The sequence below is a fragment of the Pelodiscus sinensis genome, chromosome 1 (assembly GCF_049634645.1).
Source record: "Pelodiscus sinensis isolate JC-2024 chromosome 1, ASM4963464v1, whole genome shotgun sequence".
Lineage (NCBI taxonomy): Eukaryota > Metazoa > Chordata > Testudines > Trionychidae > Pelodiscus > Pelodiscus sinensis.
This window is the reverse complement of record NC_134711.1, coordinates 318,063,627-318,081,883: the sequence shown is the minus strand read 5'-3', so window position 1 is coordinate 318,081,883 and position 18,257 is coordinate 318,063,627. Positions and strand designations below refer to the sequence as shown.

General features: G+C 43.8%; 1 protein-coding gene and 1 long non-coding RNA gene across 3 annotated transcripts in view; both read left to right on the top strand.

Moving 5' to 3' along the window:
* Positions 1-1,667: 1,667 nt before the first annotated feature.
* On the top strand, positions 1,668-4,739 carry LOC142826584 (uncharacterized). Its single transcript, XR_012900801.1, has 3 exons — positions 1,668-1,792; positions 3,461-3,568; positions 4,238-4,739. It is a non-coding gene; the product is annotated as an uncharacterized LOC142826584 (long non-coding RNA).
* Positions 4,740-4,778: 39 nt separating this feature from the next.
* The window catches only part of LOC142826583 (maestro heat-like repeat-containing protein family member 2B), a 29,635-nt gene continuing 16,156 nt past the window's right edge, over positions 4,779-18,257 (top strand). The window contains exons 1-5 of one of the 2 annotated variants that reach the window (XM_075919525.1): positions 4,779-5,352; positions 8,497-8,549; positions 16,549-16,656; positions 16,996-17,115; positions 17,360-17,482. In XM_075919525.1, the coding sequence (XP_075775640.1) occupies positions 5,310-5,352; positions 8,497-8,549; positions 16,549-16,656; positions 16,996-17,115; positions 17,360-17,482 (447 nt within the window). In that variant the 5' untranslated portion in view covers positions 4,779-5,309. Of the gene's footprint in view, positions 5,353-8,496; positions 8,550-15,534; positions 16,657-16,995; positions 17,116-17,359; positions 17,483-18,257 lie in introns of those variants that run through there. The other variant, XM_075919524.1, reaches the window with a different exon arrangement.

The following is an 18,257-nucleotide window of genomic DNA, read 5'->3' as shown; positions in this document are numbered from 1 at the left end:
CCTGCTGTAACACATGGAGTCATATAGTCATAGATTATTAGAACTGGAAGGGACCTTGAGAGGTCATCAAGTCCAGTCCCCTGCCCTCATGGCAGGACCAAGCACTGTCTAGATCACCCCTGATAGGTGTCTATCCAATCTGCTCTTAAATATCTCCAGTGGTGGAGATTCCACAACTTCCCTGGGCAATTTTTCACAGTGTTTAACCAACCTAACAGTTGGGACGTGTTTCCTAATGTCCAACCTAAACCTCCCTTGCTGCAATTTAAGCCCATTGTTTCTTGTCCTATCATCAGAGGCCAAAGAGAACAATTTTTCTCCCTTCTCCTTGCGACACCCTTTTAGATGCATGCTCACCAGAGGGTTGGAAATTCACTAAAGGGACCCAGTGCTGCTCTAAGTTACTCCCATGTGGTCTCACAGAAATCAACAGGGTTAATTAAGTGCTGAATGTAGCCTAAGATATTTTCAAGGTTCAAATACAAAGGTAATCTTGTGGCGGATGCATGTTAATAATAATGAGATAAAAACAAAATAGTACTCCTGACTGAATAAGTATTAGACACTCTAGAATAGATTCCAAATTCTGCTATACTGGTGGTAAACACAGACTAACTTCACTAACCTCCATTTGTCTAACTCTCTTACAATATTTCCATCAGGATAGTATGATGGTGCTATTTACAGAAGTGGAAATACTTCAGACTTAGACTGGTGTAACTGAGATCAGAGTCTGGTCCTATATTTCCCCCGCTGATTCTGTATATGAGTGAAGCTTGGTAGTACTCTTAAATAGTGCCCAGGACACATTCTAATGTGGAGCATGAGTGTTTGGAACAAAGATATAGTATACTGCACACTTCTCCTTATCTTTCAGTGCCTGAGACAAGAGTTAGAAAGTTTCTGATTGTGAAGGCAGTGCAATCTGCTCTCAGTGATCAGAGTGCTAAGGTAAGATTGTGTGTGGAATAGTGGTATTGCTGTTAATATCTGGGAAGTATTTCACTCAGTGGAGAGTCTGGCAAGGAGACATATTTTTAGGCTGAGATTATTAATAGGGTTTCAATTAATCACAGTTAACTAAAAATTAATGCGATTAAAAATTGAAATTTATTAAATATTTTTGTGGTTTTTTACATTTTCAAATATATTGATTTCAATTACAACACAATGACAAGTGTGTACTATGCACTTTATATTATTTTTATAACAAACATTTGCATTGTAAAAATGACAAAAGAAATAATATTTTTCAATTCATCTCATAGAAGTGATGTAGAGCAATCTCTTTAGCGTGAAAATGCAACTTACAAATGTAGATATTTTTTGTTAACTGTAACGAAACAATGTAAAACTTTAGAGTCTACAAGTCCATTCAGACCTACTTCTTGTTCAGCCAGACACTAAGACAAACAAGTTTGTTTACATTTATAGGAGAAAATGCTGCCTTTTTCCTAATTACAGTGTCACCTGAAAGTGAAAACTGGCATTTGCATGGTACTTCTGTAGCCAGTGTTGCAAGGAATTTACATAACAGATGTGTTAATCATTTGTACTTCAGCCACCATTCCAAAGAGATAAAAACAAAAGCAAAAGGACTCTCATATCCTGTCTCATATTGCATGCAGAAGGGATAATAATAACTCGTGCATAATCTCTACCCTTGCAGGTGAGGATGGCAGCTCTCCATTTTGTCCTGAAGCTGCTCAGTTCAGGAAGTGTGGAGAATTGTGCAGCAGGGGATATGGTTGCATACGTTTTCGGAGAGTTCGATGTGTCTACCAGAAATCTGGTAAGGAGAGTTCTTAACACTTAGGACTCAGTTCTGCCATTCTGGCATGCTGATTGTTCCCCTTGACTTCAGTGGGAGCTTTGGATGCTCAAGGATGCAGCTGGACTGAAGGATTAGAGCTAGAATCTGATCAGTGATATTCGTGTAAAGCCAGGGTAATGCCCCTGACTTCAGTGGCATTATTTTGGATTTACACAAGTGTAACAGAGACCAGAATCTGATTCTGGATATTTACATCTGACAGTGCGACCTACATTCCTTAGACCTCGGGCAAGTCAGTGAAAATTCTGACAACACAATCTTTCAGTGAAATGCTCTTGTATAAGGAAGCACATCTTTTTTATAAATAGACTCTCCAAAGAACACAATGGTGCCCAATCCTGTGGCTGCTGAAGCATACATCAACTATTAGCAAAACACTGAAGTTATGCAGCCTACATCAAGATGTCTAGAACCTGGAAAAGTTTGCTGCACACTTCATACTCTGTTCTATGTGTACTAGTTCAAAATCTTTTCAATGGGTATTTCCAGCTATGGGCAGAGTCATGGACTCCAGACACAGAGTTCCATGATGGGATCCATGATATACATTAACTTTACAGTAAGTTGTTGAGGATCTTAGCTCTGCCTGGCCCTTTAGCTACGAAGTGGGAGCTTATGGCAGTACTCACCAACTGCCTCTTTTTCATCCTACTCATCTCAAAGAAAGTAGGAGGCAACTCTTTCTCATCAGGCCACATTTGCTCTTATTTAAACTGAAATCAGTAGAGCTGATCAATATTTAGTTTGGTGTAAGGAAGAACAGAATTTAGCCTATAGATAGACTCACATTCACTATGCACAGAATGATCAAGCTGCTTGGGGCATCAGAACAAACAGAATGGCTCCCTCTAGGTTCTGCATATTTATTTCCACTGGGCAGAGTCTGAGTGGCTCTCCTCAGAGATAAAAAGAAGAAATGTTCTTTTTTGAAAATTTTTCAAAAAATGAATACTGTTCAGGGAACTCTTTTATAGAATCATAGAACCCTAGGGCTTGAAGAGAATTCAGGAAGTCATCGAGTCCAACCCCCTGCTAAAAGCAGAACCAATTCCAACTAAATCATCTCAGCCAGGGCTTTGTCAAGCTGGGACTGAAAAACCTCTAGGGATGGAGATCTCACCACCTCCCTCAGTAACCCATTCCAGTGCTTTACCACCCTCCTCGTGAAATCGTTTTTCCTAAGATCCACCCCCCCACACACACAACTTGAGACCACTGCTTCTTGTTCTGTCATCTGTCACTACTGAGAACAGCCTCTCTCCATCTTCTTTGTGTCCCCTTGTGCTGGGTTTTCCTAAGCCTGGGTTCTGACCCACCAGTTAGGTGTTTCTGTTATTCTCTTCCCTTAAGAATCTCCATCATTCGAGGTTTTTAATGCCAGGCTTGGCAAAGCCATGGCTGGAATAATTTAGTTGGGGCTGGCCCTGCTTTGAGCAGGGGGTTGGACTATATGACCTCCTGAGGTCCCTTCCATCCTTAATCCATGATTTTATGATTTGTGCACTCCTAATGCAATGGAAAAGCTCTCATAGGTCAATATTCAGAAAGGCTTTGTAAGAAATAGACACCGATTCTACAGCCAGTGTTTTCCCACTAGCTAGTAAATTCTATGTATCTATCTCATAGCAGGGGACAAAACTTCCCTCCCAGGATGTTCAGGAAGAAAGCACTATCCAAACTATGTGCATTCACATCCTGCAAGGCCTGGACGTATCAATCACTGGAATGACCCAAGTAAGTGACATGTTGCTACTGCTTCGTGAAATAAAGACATTCTTCCGTATATCTACTGTACCTCTCCATAAGGAAGCTTCTTGCCAGTCAGGATAATGGAGGTACAGCATGTCAAGTTCATGTCAGAGATGATGGGACCTCTGTATCATGGAGGAAGCGATTCACAGTACAGACAAGATAAAAAGGAACTTCACTGGAAGGAACCATAATGCAGTGGTCTTCTGTTAATTACCACGATTGCCTGAGTGCAACGTCTCCTTAGATTCCCCATGAATACCTTGGAAATGTAGACTTGGTGATCCTGTATTTAAACAGTTATTGGGGCCGTGATTGTGCCTTCTGTATGTCTGAAAAGTGCAGGATGAATTTATGGTGCTGTCTAAGTAGCTTTATAATGCAGGAAAAGATGATTCATCTCCAGATGAAAACCAGATTGCTAATGCTCACCAAACAAGGCAGCGTACTTAAAATGTAGAGAGAGGGATCACTGGGACAGGTAGAGTGAGATGATGGCGGAGGGGAGGAGAAAGTGAGATCGAGATAAGGTAATGAGATAGGGAAGGGTCAGTGATGACTAAAAGGAGAAGGTGCATGACAGAAGGATTCAGCCAGTAGGAGGTGGGGGAATGAAAATAGCCAAGTGTTGAACTGTCTTGCTCTTCTGTGCAGGTGTTATGGCCAAGGCTTCTAATGTATGTGGTGCCAACTCAGTACACTGGCACTTTGAAGCCTCTCTGCAGATGCCTCCAGGAAATGGCTGAGAAAAAGATGCAAGAAGGAGGAGAAGCTGCTTGCCTGGACTACAGTGGACAAGGTTTATAACAGAAACTCTTTCATTTATTCTCACCAGCCACTATGAAATGACCAGATTCAGCCTGTTCCAATTCTCTCATCTTCAGTCAAGAGACTAAAAGGAATGCAGGATGGTCTTGGGATTAAAACATGGCAATGGGAGGGAGCTAGAAATTGGGGGTTCTGGTTCCAGATCACCACCAAAATTCTGATATAACATTGGGGAAATCACTTGCTCTCTCTCAGCTTTCCCACTTGTGAAATTGAGGACTAATTAACGCCAGTTTCTTAGAGGTGCTATGAGGAGGAATTAACTCATGTTTGTAAAACACTTTTGAGATGCTCTGCCTGAAAACTCTATGGAAATGCAAATATTATCAGCTGCATGCAACATTGGTGGGCATATTGGAAATGGCTAGGTGAACAACATCAGCGGGATTCTCCAAAGTCTGGCATAATTAAGGATCTTCTATTTCTTTTCCCAGGGAAACTCCCTACACCTCAGGGATTGCTGGCACGACTCCTGGTAAGTAGACCATGGAGAACAGGTTTTCTGAGAAATGTGAAGTGGAACAGTTAAGTATAAAAATCAGTTTTCCAGCTAAATGCTTTAGGCTGAAGAATGTGTATGATTGGGTCTCTCTCCACCCTCCCCGATCAGACAGAGACACACTGTTCTACACCCTCATGCTAGTTAGAATACTTTCTTCTTTAGGAAGTCACTGCAGTAGAAGCAGCAGCTCTACAGTGTGTAGTCTCCACAGTGAGAGAATCTGAAATATTTCCTCCTTCAGGAACAAGCTGGTATCTTGCTGCAGAACTTAGCCTGTGCTTTCTCCCTCATTGACAGGTTGTAGCCTCATCTCCTTATGAGAGAGAAGGACAAGGATATTCTGTCTTGCAGCTGCTAAAAGCCTTGCACCAAAATATCCATGCAGCAGTGGGTGAGATGTGGGGAGTAAAGATTCCAGCTCTGCTGCAGCACCTTGAAGGTAAAGTGCTAGTTGGGAGTGACGTGGTCCATGGAGGATAGAAGAGAAAGCAGAAAATGCAGATTCCTATTGACATGTGTGGTGCCATCCATGTTGCAGTCCGTGGGAATAGTGTGGAATTGAAACTGGGGTTCTAGACACCTCACTTTTTCTACAATTGTGAACCAGTGAGCTAACTCCAGTGTCAAACCGGGGACCAACCACTTAGGATGGAATCAGGCCAGTAAGGTTTCAGTTGAATGACCATTTTACAGCAGAATCTTCCTGCTCTTAGCTAGGTGGTTATTTAGGAAGGTCAATACACGTGAAACTGGAGGTTTGCGAAACTCTTATGCACTGTTTTTGTGGTCACAAGTACAGTCTGATTTTTGCAAACTGAATTTTTCTGAAAAATTAAACCGTAGGGCTACGTCTAGACTGGCATGATTTTCCGCAAATGCTTTTAATGGAAACGTTTTTCCATTAAAAGCATTTGCGGAAAAGAGCGTCTAGATTGGCACAGATGCTTTTCCGCAAAAGCACTTTTTGCAGAAAAGCGTCCGTGCCAATCCAGACGCGGTTTTGCGCAGGAAAGCCCCGATCGCCATTTTTGTGATCGGGGCTTCTTTGCGCAAAACAATACCGCATTGTCTACATTGGCCCTCTTGCGCAAAAGCATTTGCGCAAGAGGGCTTTTGCCTGAATGGGAGCAGCATAGCATTTCCACAAGAACACTGACAATCTTACATGAGATCATCAGTGTTGTTGCGGAAATTCAAGCGGCCAGTGTAGACAGCTGGCAAGTTTTTCCGCAAGAGCAGATGATTTTGCAGAAAAACTTGCCAGTCTAGACGCAGCCTATGTTTCTTGTCAAGATTAGTTCAATTTAAAAACCCACAGTTTTTCTTTCTGTAAGGAAACTTAATCCATATATTAGCGATAGAATCCATGCCTGTCACAACAAAGCTATGTTGACCAAGTGGGTGCCCTACGTATAATGTGTAATCTAGGTATTGTAGGCCTGATGTCTTTCACCAATTTTACAGTCGTATGAAACTATTGACATCAGTGGGAAAAAACTTAGCGTTGGTTGTGTCTATACTACAGGGTTATGTCAATATACAAAGCTAGGACAATATAGTCTCTGTACTATGTAACTGTGAGCCAGCAAGCTAAGTTGCACAACTTCAGTTATGTGAATAATGTATCTGAAATCGATACACTTAGATCTACTTACCAGATGCTTTCCTGTCAACTCTACCTACTGTCCTCATTCTGGTGGAATTCTGGAATTGACAGGAGAGTACTTGGTGGTCAATTTATCGTATATATACTGGAGGCAATAAATTGACCCTTTCTGGATCAATCGCTGCCTATTGATCCAGTGGTTAGTGTAGGTATACCCTAAGTGACGCACAATCCCAATGTGTTTCTGATATATATTGGACCCTACAATTTTCAAGTGGGCTTGCTATTAAAAAAAAAAAGAGCTGTATCTTCCCTTGCTGCTGTTTCTGTACAGAGTCCACAGCACTATGTTCTACAGACATTAAAGAAGGGTAAGTTAGAGCTGGCTGTTCAGAAACAGGGCCAGATTCTTAGTCGATGTAAATCAGTATAATTCCACTGACTTCAGTAAAGCTACACCAGTTTAGGATCAAGTCAGAATCTTGTATTATGCAGGAAAAATGTGCATGCATAGTTAAGTCCAGTTTTCTGATGTTCTAAATAGGAATGTAAGTAACTAGTTGACTATCTGATAAGCAAAAGCTTATCGGATAGATGACTAGTTCCTTGACCAGTTGCTTCCCCCCCTCTTGCTGCCTCTAGCAGCGACAGCAAGTGGGGGGAGCAGGAGCCAGTGCTGGGGAGAGCCGGCTTAAAAGCTGGTTTCCCCCAAGCACCATCTCCGCAGGAGACAGGGTAGTAGCGGGTACTGGATGCGAGCCGGAAATCAGCTTATTCCTGACTTGTGCTCCATCCCAGATGCTGCGACTCTGCTTTTTAAATGTATTAAGAGCCTGCCATCTCTTAATACATTAAAAAATCAGAAGCTCAGCAGGGGAGAGCTAGCGTGAGCCAGCAGTCAGGTATCCCGGCTCGCGCTTCAGCCTTTTATATGTATTAAGAGCCTGTCAGCTGTTAATACACTTTAAAGGTAGAGCCGCAGCAGGGTTACCTGCCGGGACTGAGAGCTAACCCTGCTGCGGCTCCCCCGCTTATTGACTAATCAACTAGTCGATGGAAAATTCATCAACTAGTCGATTAGTCAATTAAACTATATTTAATGTCCCTAGTGCTAAATAGTTTGATGAGACGCCAAGTGCCCTCAGCTCCCATTAAAGACAAAAGCAATTAGGAGCAGGGCTGTCAGGGGTTGTGGGGCTTGGGGCACTCCCCAGGGGCGAGGCTTAGGGCAGCCCACCAGCCCCAGGCTCCACCTTGCCTCTGCTTCACCTTTTCTCCAAACTCTGCCCCTGTTTTGCCCTACCCTATCCCTTCCTGCCCCTGCTCTGCCCTGCTGCTGAAGCCCCCTCTTCTGAGCTGAGGGATTACTGGGGGGTCCTGGTGCAGGATGGCAGTAGGATGGGCTCCTGCCTTCGCAATCACCAAAGCAACAGGAGTGACAATGGCTCGGCAGCCCGCTTTGCTGCGCCTTGCCCCACAGCCCTCTCCCAGCATCGCCGTGGCCATGGGAAGCGCATTGCCTTGGAACCAGGGCACTTTGCTTCCTACTGCCACAGATACAATGCACACAGCAGGCTGGGAGAGGGCAGTGTGGCAGGGTGGGGCAGGGCAGTGCAGGCTGCTGGGTCTCTCTTGGACCCATCCATAGGACAACTGAGGTGGCCACCATGGTCTCTCCCAAAGTAGGAGCTGGGGTGGCAACCCCAAAGTATCCTATGGAGTGTCCAGCATCTCGCTCCTCGTGGGTTGACTGACTCTGAATAAAAATGTATAACGTGATACTTTTTCTTAGCCCAGTAGAGAACTTTGGCATCGGTCCCTTTTATCATTGAAATCCCAGGTATGTTACATTGGCATAGGTCCCTTTTATCATTGAAAACTCAGATAGTTTTAAGAAGATTGACTGCAGAGGGTATATTGGGGACAGCTATTCTTGCTGTTGTAAATTACACTGTTGTTTTGCCTCCTGCTTTATAGGAAACACAGAGAATTCTCTGAACCACGAACAGTGGGAGCACATGCTGCTTCAGGTACAGAATGACTTTCAGGTGTATTAGTATACATCCCTGCGCCCAAATGTATCAGCTGGGAAAGAATTAATTATAAATTATTCATTATTAGCAGAGTGGGACAAATCATTTTATTTGCAATGTTTGTTTAATGAAATATGGGGTTTTATTTTCAAAAACATTTTCATGGAAACTTTTTATTTTGTATTATCTTTCGACCAAAAACAAAACAACCCCAACCCAAACAAAAAATATTTAGTTTTTTTTAAACGGATGGGGGTTTTTTTCCAGTTGTTTTCCTGTTTATTTTTTTTTTATCCTCTTTTCAATCAGAAAATGGAAGAGGGGAAAAAAGGGATGGTGATGAGGGGTAAGAAAAGGAGAAAACAAAGAACTGAAAAATGGTTTTAGTTTTTCACTTTTTGTTTGTGGCATTGAAAATCAAGAAAACAAACAAACAAAAAATTCCTCCTGTTTTGCGAAACAGACTTACCATTTTTCAGACTGCTATAATTATAAATAGCTTCATAGTACCACTGGGAATGACACAGAACTTAACCTGAAAACCAGCATGCTAATGATGGTAGTGCATCACTGGGGTACTCGTAAAGGAGTCTTTCTTACTTTTTTACATTCAAAGGAAAATCTATTATGTGTAAACCTAAAAAGCAGCAAAGACAAGACAAGGTTTGGTGACTTTCTCTCGTATCTTTTTCTAGTTAGAGCTCTTTACAGTCTTGTGTAAATCGAGACAAGGAACATTTTTGTGGCAAGTGCTGAAAATGAAATGAAAGAACTTAGTGACAGATAAGCCTGAGAAGATCTGGGGAAATTCTGGATTACTCACCAGAATTTTCCATTCTTCTTCAAGTGCTTGCTCCTGTCCATTCCAATACGTGTGTGCATGTTCCATGCACACAATCACTAGGGCTGTGTCTAGACTGGCAAGTTTTTCCGCAAAATCATCTGCTTTTGCGGAAAAATTTGCCAGCTGTTTACACTGGCTGCTTGAATTTCCACAAAAGCACTGACGATCTCATGTAAGATTGTCAGGTCTTTTGCGGAAATACTATGCTGCTCCCGTTCGGACAAAAGTCTTTTACCGAAAAACTTTTGCACAAAAGGGCCAGTGTAGACAGCAGAGATTTGTTTTCCGCAAAAAAGCCCCGATCGCGAAAATGGTGATTGGGGCTTTTTTGCAGAAAAGCGCGTCTAGATTGGCCACAGACACTTTTCCACAAAAAGTGCTTTTGCGGAAAAGCGTCCGTGCCAATCTAGACGCTCTTTTCCGAAAATGTTTTTAACGGAAAACTTTTCTGTTAAAAGCATTTCTGGAAAATCATGCCAATATAGACGTAGCTTTTTTTTTTTTTTTTTACTAGCAGTACTGTTGGATCAGATTTGGAAACTTCTGGAGTGGCGCTTTCAGGGTGAGCAATGCATGTTGATCCCTCCTGAGCTGATCAGCCGTCCAGGTCCTTCCTACCGCCAGTGATGGTCTTTGGAGAATTTGATTTCATGTTTTGCAAGGCATCTCTTGCTGTAGTTGTTGTACGTTGTTCTGACTTAATTGTCATTTCAGTGTAATAATTAGCATTTTTAGTAGTCAATAGTAAATTTCCTTGGGGGGGTTCCCCCTTTTTGTTTTCCATTCTCCCCATTCATGGGGCATGTAGCAACCCTAGGGATTTAAGCATTGTGACTCCTGAGGCTAGACTAGGTCCAGAGAGGACTTGCATGCTGCTTGCTTCACGTGCTTAGGTGGAGGCCATCTGCTAAATAAGTGCATCATTTGCAAAGGCTTTAAGCCCAGAACAAAGGAAGAAAGAGACTGGCACTTGAAACTCCTGCTTATAGAGTCTCACTTCTACCTCCAGTTCTGGAGCTGGCATCGGATCAGATCACCACAGATTTCTGGATTCTGAGCACAGTAGAAGTGGGATATTCTGTCTAGTTCTTTACCCGCCTACCCTCCCACCCACCTGTCACATCCCTCTTCAGGGACTCTTTAACAATTAACTCTTTGTAGAGGAGGTGCAATCGCTCCTTACACTGGCGGCGATAGAGGGGGTTCCTCAGGAGTTCAGGGGCAGGAGTTTCTACTCCTGATATATCCTTATCCCCAAGGGCAACAGTGGGCTCAGGTCCATTCTGGACCTTCAAAACATCAACACATTCGTAAGAAGGTTCAAGTTTCATATGGCCTCTCTGGCCACCATTATCCCCTACCTAGACCCGGGGGACTGGAATGCCACCCTCGATTTGAAGGATACGTACTTCCATATTTCAATCATCTCAGCACACAGCAAATTCCTGAGATTTGTACTCAACAGCCCTGCATTACCAATTCATTCTGCTCCCATTCAGTCTCTCCATGACCCCACCTCTATTCACAAAGTGCATAGGAGTGCAGTGGCAGCCTTCCTGAACAAAAATTGGGTACAGATCTTCCCGTACTTGGATGACTGACTCATCAATGGCCAAGTTTAGAAACAGGCTCTCGATCCTGGGGTGTTGATGTAAGCCACTTCCAGTGACCTAGGTCTCATTCTGAATGTACCTAAGTCCACACTGGTCCCTCCCGACACAAGAGACAGAGTTCTAGATTCCACGTGGGCAAGAGTCTTCCTGCCCAAATCCTAGTTTCACACCATCATAGACCTCATTGGCAGCCTCCAGTGGTTCACCACCACTGCAGAAAGGAGCTACATGAGGCTTCTTGGGCACATGGAGGCCTGCAAATTTGTCCTATAGCATGCCACGCTGTGGCTTTGCCTTTTAAAGGCCTGGTTAGTGTACGAGCCCAACAAGGATTTGTTGCATAATTTGGTCACCCTTCTCACCTTAGTTCTAATCTAGAATATCTCAACTGGTGGCTTCAACCTCAGGGGTCTGTGAGGGAGTGCCCTTTGCCAAACCCAACTCTCTTTCTCTGGTCCTGGACGCATTGGATACAGGTTGCGGGGACATACCTGGGCAGCTCAGAACTAAGGGCCTGTGGTCACAATCAGAACTACTGCTGCACATTGGTGTCAGAGGGCTCAGGGCAGTTCACCTCGCCTTCCTTCCCCAACTGCAGGGCAGGTGCGTCTTACTGACAGACAACACCACAGTGATGCCCTGCATAAACCAACAAGGCGGTGCTTGCTTCTCTCTTCTATGCCTGGAACCCTTTCACCTGTGGGACTTCGGTGTAGATCACCACATCTACCTGTTCGCCTCTTACCGTCAGGGATGCAAAACAACCTAGAAGACCATTTCAGCTGCTCAGTCAACACCCGTGAATGGTTCCTCAGGACAGATATTGTCCTTTCTGTCTTCCAAAGTTGGTGTTATCCCTAAATGGGCCTGGTTGCCACAAGGAGCAACAATAAGTGCATCCAGTTCTGTTCCTTCCAGACCCACAGTTGTGGATCAGTAGCAGATGCAATCAAGATATCGTGGTCCAGTCACCTGGTGTACATGTCTCTGCTCTTTCCTCTAGTACACAAGGTTCTCCTCAAGATCTGGCAGGACAAGGCGGAACTCATCCTCATAGCAGCAGTGTAGCTGCAGCAGCATAGGCTCAGTTTGTAGACAGACCGATAATCCTTCTGCTCCATATCCTGATTTCATCACCGAGGACCATCACTAGTTACAGCACCCTCACCTGGGGCACCCCCATTTCATGGTGCAGAAACTCCATGGTTAAACCAGCTCGAGCTACAGTGTTCAGACTCCACTAGAAAGGTTCTGTTGGGCAGGAGGCAACCCTCCCCTTGGCAACATACCTAACAATCTGGAAGTGATTTTCAGTTTGGTCCCTCCAAAAGTACATCCCCCTACAAGAAACCTCCATCTCCCTTGTGCTTGACTACTTTTTATACCTTAACCAGTGCCAGGGACTGACACTGTCATCCATTAACGTCCACGTAGTGGTTATTTGCCTTCCATCCTGGGGCTGGGGAAAGATCTCTGTTCAGCAATGCTATGCTGGGATGTTTCCTTAAGGGTTTGGAGAGGCTGTATCCCCAGGTCAGACATCCCCATTTCACAGTGGGACCTTAACCTGGTCCTCTCTAGACTTATGGGACTGCTGTCTGAGCTCCTAGCAATCTGCCCTCTAGCTTGCCTCTCTTGGAAGGTGGTCTTTGTGGTGGCTATAACCTTGGCTAGTTAGGTCTCAGAGCTCCGGGCCTTTACCTATGAGTTTCCATACACTGTCATTTGTAAGGACAAAGTGCAGCTCTGTGCGCATCTGGTGTTCCTACCCAAGGTTGTCTCCCTCTTCCATCTAAACCAGGACATTTTCCTCTTGGTTTTCTTCCCAAAATGTCATGCCAACCATGTGTCAGACAGACCCTACCCTAGCCTTCTACACTGAATGCACAAAGCCATTTTGTAAATCACCACAGCTCTTTATTGTCATGGCTGAAGGAATGAAGGGACTTCTCATCTCATCCCAGTGTATTTCATTGTGGATATTTCCTGTTATTACTTTGCCAAAATTCCAGCGCCATCAGCTCACTCCACCAGAGCACAGGCATCTTTGGCAGCATTCCTCCTACAGATTCCCATTGAGGATATTTGCAGGGCAGCAACGTGTTCCTCTATTTGCACCGTCATGTCACACCACACCATCACCCAACAGGTAAGGGGTGATGTGATGTTTCAATTAATTCTGGCTCCCTCCTCCATGGGAACTGCTTGGGTGTCATCTATCGGAATAGACATGAGCAAGCCCTCGAAAAAGAAACAAACCAGTTACCTACCTTTTTGTAACTGCTGTTCGAGATGTGTGGTCATGTCCTTTCCAAATCCCACTCCTCCCCACTGTCAGAGTAGGCTGGCATGAAGGAACTGGATGGACGGTAGATCAGCACGGACCTATATATGTCTCCATGAAGGCTCTCTTGTGAGGTTTCCAATATAACCTGGCTGCTGTTCAAAATTTGGATCTCCTGCTGACTTCAATGGGAGTTGAGGGTATGACTTTGGAAACTGACAGAGGTTGCGGGGCGCATAGAATTACCAGGATCCTCTAGAGCTGATCTCTACATTTCAGTTCATCAAAGAGTATCATGTAAAGCCTCTGCTGGCCACACTGATCATCATAATCATTGCAAAATGTCTGGATGGATAATATATAAGGCCTTCTGGACAGGCCTTACAAGCTGCGTGTCTGCATGGCCACGCACAACAAATTTTAAGCCCACACACCTCGCCTGCAGAGCCACGCAGCAGCACTCACCTCTCACTGTCCTGCTGGATCGGAAGGTGAGCGGTGACAGAGGCAGTTTAGCAGGGCCGCATGATGGCAAGCAGGCTGCCCTGCCCCTGTTTGCTCCGGCTGGAGCCAGGGCATGGTGAGGCTTTCGCTGCTCCAGTTCCATCTGGAGTGGACAGGCCACCATGGCCCCGTTGGTGGGGCCAGGTGGCCAGGGGTAGCTTCTTGGATGGCCGGGGCTTGAGCCGTGTGGCCAGTGGTGGCTGCCAGCAGCGGCTGTTTGGGTGGCTTTGGCCGCCCTCCTAACTTTCCAGTAATAAGCTGAGGCAGGACCGATCACCTTCATCACAAACAAGTAACATCACAAATACCTCAGTCCTCTGCTATCCCTTCAGTGGAGTTTGGATACTGCAGTGGGATCTGGCAAGCATCTTGGGTTTAATTTCCTCATGTTGCGACGTATGGGCTCTGCTGAGCTACTCAAGCTTGGCTCCTGAATTGGCTTGTACTGGATACTTTGGGCACAGAAACCCAGTTTAGTCAGTTCTGTTGGGCCCTGAGGGATTGGCTTCTCTTGGTAGGGATCAAGAGTCCCTCAGGCTCTGTTCCTTCTTTCTGGTTTGATGGCTTTACAGGTCAAATTGAAGACATAAATTATGGTAACCAGCTGCCACTCACTCCTAAGACCAAAGTGAAGTGCCTTTCAGAATAGACTATGAATGATGTCCTCACTATATTACATGCTTTGTATGAGCAACACAATAACCAATGAATACATTTAAATATCATCACTGGGCATCCAACTTAATTCATGATTGACCCAAATAAGGCAATTCACGTGTAGCAGAGCTATTTTTTATGATTTTCTGAAAATACGTGCAGCTATCACCATGTCTCTTAGTTGCACTTGCTTCACATTTTAAAGAGTCTTCACAACTACAGCTCTCTGAAAAAACCTGAATTTTTAAAATTTCAACTGCTTTGGGGGTTTTAAGAGGTTTTTTTAATTGTACAAATGTGCTTTTTCAAGTAGGTTAGAATGCACACTATTTTAAGTATCACCATAATGTTTTGCAAACTTTAAAAAGAACAGACATTTCTTTTCTGCACACTTTTTAAAAAGTTATGATTTGAAAGAATATGATGGCAGTCTCAACAAAGAAAAAGACTGCATATATATACAGTATATATATGTATGTTAATAACTGGTAGATGCCACAGCAGCGCACAAGACAAAACTCATTCCGTTTATGGATCGGAAATCTCAGGGTGTGTCTAGACTACAGGGTTTTTTCGAAAAAAGTGGCCTTTTTTTTGAAAAACTTCCTCTGCATATAGACTGCCACTGCATTCTTTTGAAATTAAATTGAAAGAATGCAGCAGTTTTTTCGACTGCGGTAAACCTCATTTTACAAGGAATAATGCCTTTTTTTGAAAAGAGGTGTTATTGAATGCAAATGGGGCTTTTTCAAAAAAAGGCTTTATTGAATGCAAATGGAGCTTTTTCGAAAGAGAGCATCCAGATTGCCTGGGTGCTCTCTTTCAAAAAAAACGGCTCGCTTTTTTGAAATAAGTGGTTGCAGTCTAGATGTTCTCTTTCGAAAGAGGCTTGCAGTCTAGACGTAGCCTTAGAGGGAATACTACTTCTGGATGTATACTGAAAATTTATGTTTTTGAGGTCTATGAGTTGAGGCTGGTCACCAGAAGGTGAAAAGCAACTTTGTCTGGCTGTATGTAGGCTGAGTAATTATTCACTGAGAAAATTCTAATTAAGTAATTGCAAAGTCTCCAGAGGAGACTCTATCCAAGAAAACCAAACAATAGGGGATACCTGTTTACTAGTGAGATGCTTGAAACTATTTTGGGAGGTCCAGAGGTATCCTGCACCAGTTATCCTTCATCTAGGGAATAAGCTGCCAGCTTGCTTGACTTAGGAGGATCACATTTGGTCTGGGTGCTTCAAGCTGGGAGAGCTATCCTTTGTGAGACAGAGGAATGTTTGGTTGTCTAAGTTTAACCTTTAGGAAGTGTGTGGTGATTTTACTTTTACGTAATCTTTGTTTACATTAATTCTGCTTGCTGCTTCTCAAATTTCCATTCTTTGTGAATGAAATTCTACTTATTTTCACTGTATATGCACCTAAGAGCGATGTGTTAAATGGATCAGTGATGCTGAGGTGAAAATAGTAAGGTGGTAAGTAGTAAACCTGTGAATTCTGGGAGTGTCCAGTGGAACAGGGGCTGGACCTTCTGGGAATATGTAGAGGGTGTGATGATTGAAGCATGCCTATTGCTTATCTGCAGGACAGCAAAGCTGGGTCCGGGTGAGAAGGGTGTGCTTGCATTTCCTGTGTCTGGCAGAGTCAGGAGCTGACACCTGGCAGGCATAGAGAATGCTTCCTCATGCTAAGGGCAGGTGGTAGTGAGATACCTCACAACCCTGCATACCCGCAGAAAGTGTTATGAAGAGTCTGTAGCACTTCAGAGAAGGTGCTTGGCTCTTTGTTAATGATGGCCCATTGATCAAAGTTCACTAGACCTATCCTCTGTCTGCTATAAAATCAATGGTCAGATCTCATTCTCCAATTTGCTGTGCATCTGAGTTTGGGGACTGAGCAGAATCATAAGGCAAAGGTTAAAGAACAACCAGCAGAGGAAGTCTGGGTTGTCAATGCTCATAGTTCTCAATAGGGAAATAATCTTCCTATGACACCTGAATATTGGAATGGTTACAACAGAGAACAAGGAAGGGAAAAAACTCTCAAGCCCCAACCAAAAATTCTTTCAATAAACCAGCTCTTGTTTTACACACAGTTCCTCAGAACATCTCTGGAGCAGATAAATGACAATGCCTGGAGCAGCCAGCTAAGCTTTGAGTTGAGCCAGCAGATGGCCAGCTATGCCAGCCCCTCCAAAGAGAAGGTTTGTTCTCTGTTAAGGTTTAGTTTCTAGTTAATTGCTCTTGGAATTCTTGTTGGAGGGCTGCATGAGACTTCTCTCTGCTTCATTGGGTTTTTTTTGTGTATAAAATTTGTGTTTGCTTGTTCCCTGCTCTTCCCCTCCTGGCATTTGCTTGGAGCAACTATTGGTACTGAATTGTTCCCTAACTGGGTGGCGGAAGATGATGGGATGTGTCTGCAGCAGGGGTGCTTGGTCTTGGCTCGGTTGTTTTTTCCTGTGTCAGTGTGTGTTGCTGGGTTGGTTCTATACTGACAAGCATGTGGTATTCTTGATATCTCAATGCTGGCCTCTTTCTTTCAGTCTTTCCTGTATAAGGCACTAGGAATTTGCTTGGCAGTTTGTCAGGACCTGGTCCATATTAAATCACAGATTCAGAAGTTTCTGAAGACAGCAGATTACATGGAAGCCCCTGATAGACTGGTAAGGACCCTGTCCCTCTCCCTACCTTATCATGTACCCTCTGAATGTCCCCTGGGCAACTCAGCTCTCAGTTGTCCTGGGACAGATGCCATTTTGCTTCATGTCCTCTTTGTTGCTATTTCACTCACCCTTTGCTCCCCCCTCCCATTGGCACTTTACACTACTTTGGGTGAAAGGAATTGACTTGTGGGGTCTATTGGGCACCTGGTCAGATTCACTAACCAATATTTTTCTTGAGTAACAGGGAGTCATTTCCATCCTTGCATTCTCTGCCGAGAGCCACTTGGACCTCATCTTGAACATACTTCAGGAGTTTGGGGCAGCAATGAACAAAGTTAAGATTTCTGGGTTTATTGGTCGCCTGAAGGTAAAGGAGCCAGGGGGTTCTCTCAAACTTCCTCTCCCTCTAAACTAGAGACAGTATCTCCTGCCCCCGGTAGAGTCTCATTGGTCAGCTAACACTGTCCCCCAATGGATGTGCTCTGTGTGTTGCTTACATTTAAGTAGAGAGGAGCACAGTCTGGATCCGTGGTTCTCTCAACTGATTTTTAGCATCTGATGTTTCATGGCTTGAATGCCTCTCCTATGCACAGTGTGTAGGAACTATACCAGTTAATTATATGGAAAAGTGTTGAATGTATTTGTAGCTGTTTTTTAAATCCAGGTTAGTAGCTGTAAAGGAGGAGGTGTTGCAAGCAACATGTGACTAACCAACCTGCTCTCTGGACAACTGTTATGGACCCTGTGCTCTAGAGCAGTGGTTCTAAAACTTTCCACACTAATATACCCATTTTAGAAATCTGATTTGTCTAGTGTGCCCCAAGTTTCACCTCATTTTAAACCTTCTTTCTTAGAAAATCAGGCATAAAAATACAAAAAAGTGTCACAACACACTATTACTGAAAAATTGCTTAATTTCCCATTTTCATATGCCATACCAATTAAAATAAATTAATTTAAATATAAATATGTTCCTTACATTTCAATGTGCAGTATATAGAGCAGTGTAAATAGGTCATTGTGTGTATGAAATTTTAGTTTGTAACTTTGCTAGTGCTTTTTAGGTAGTCTGCTCTAAAACTAGGCAAATATCGAAATGATCTGATCTGTCCCCCTCGAAAACTTCTGCGTACCTTTGGTTG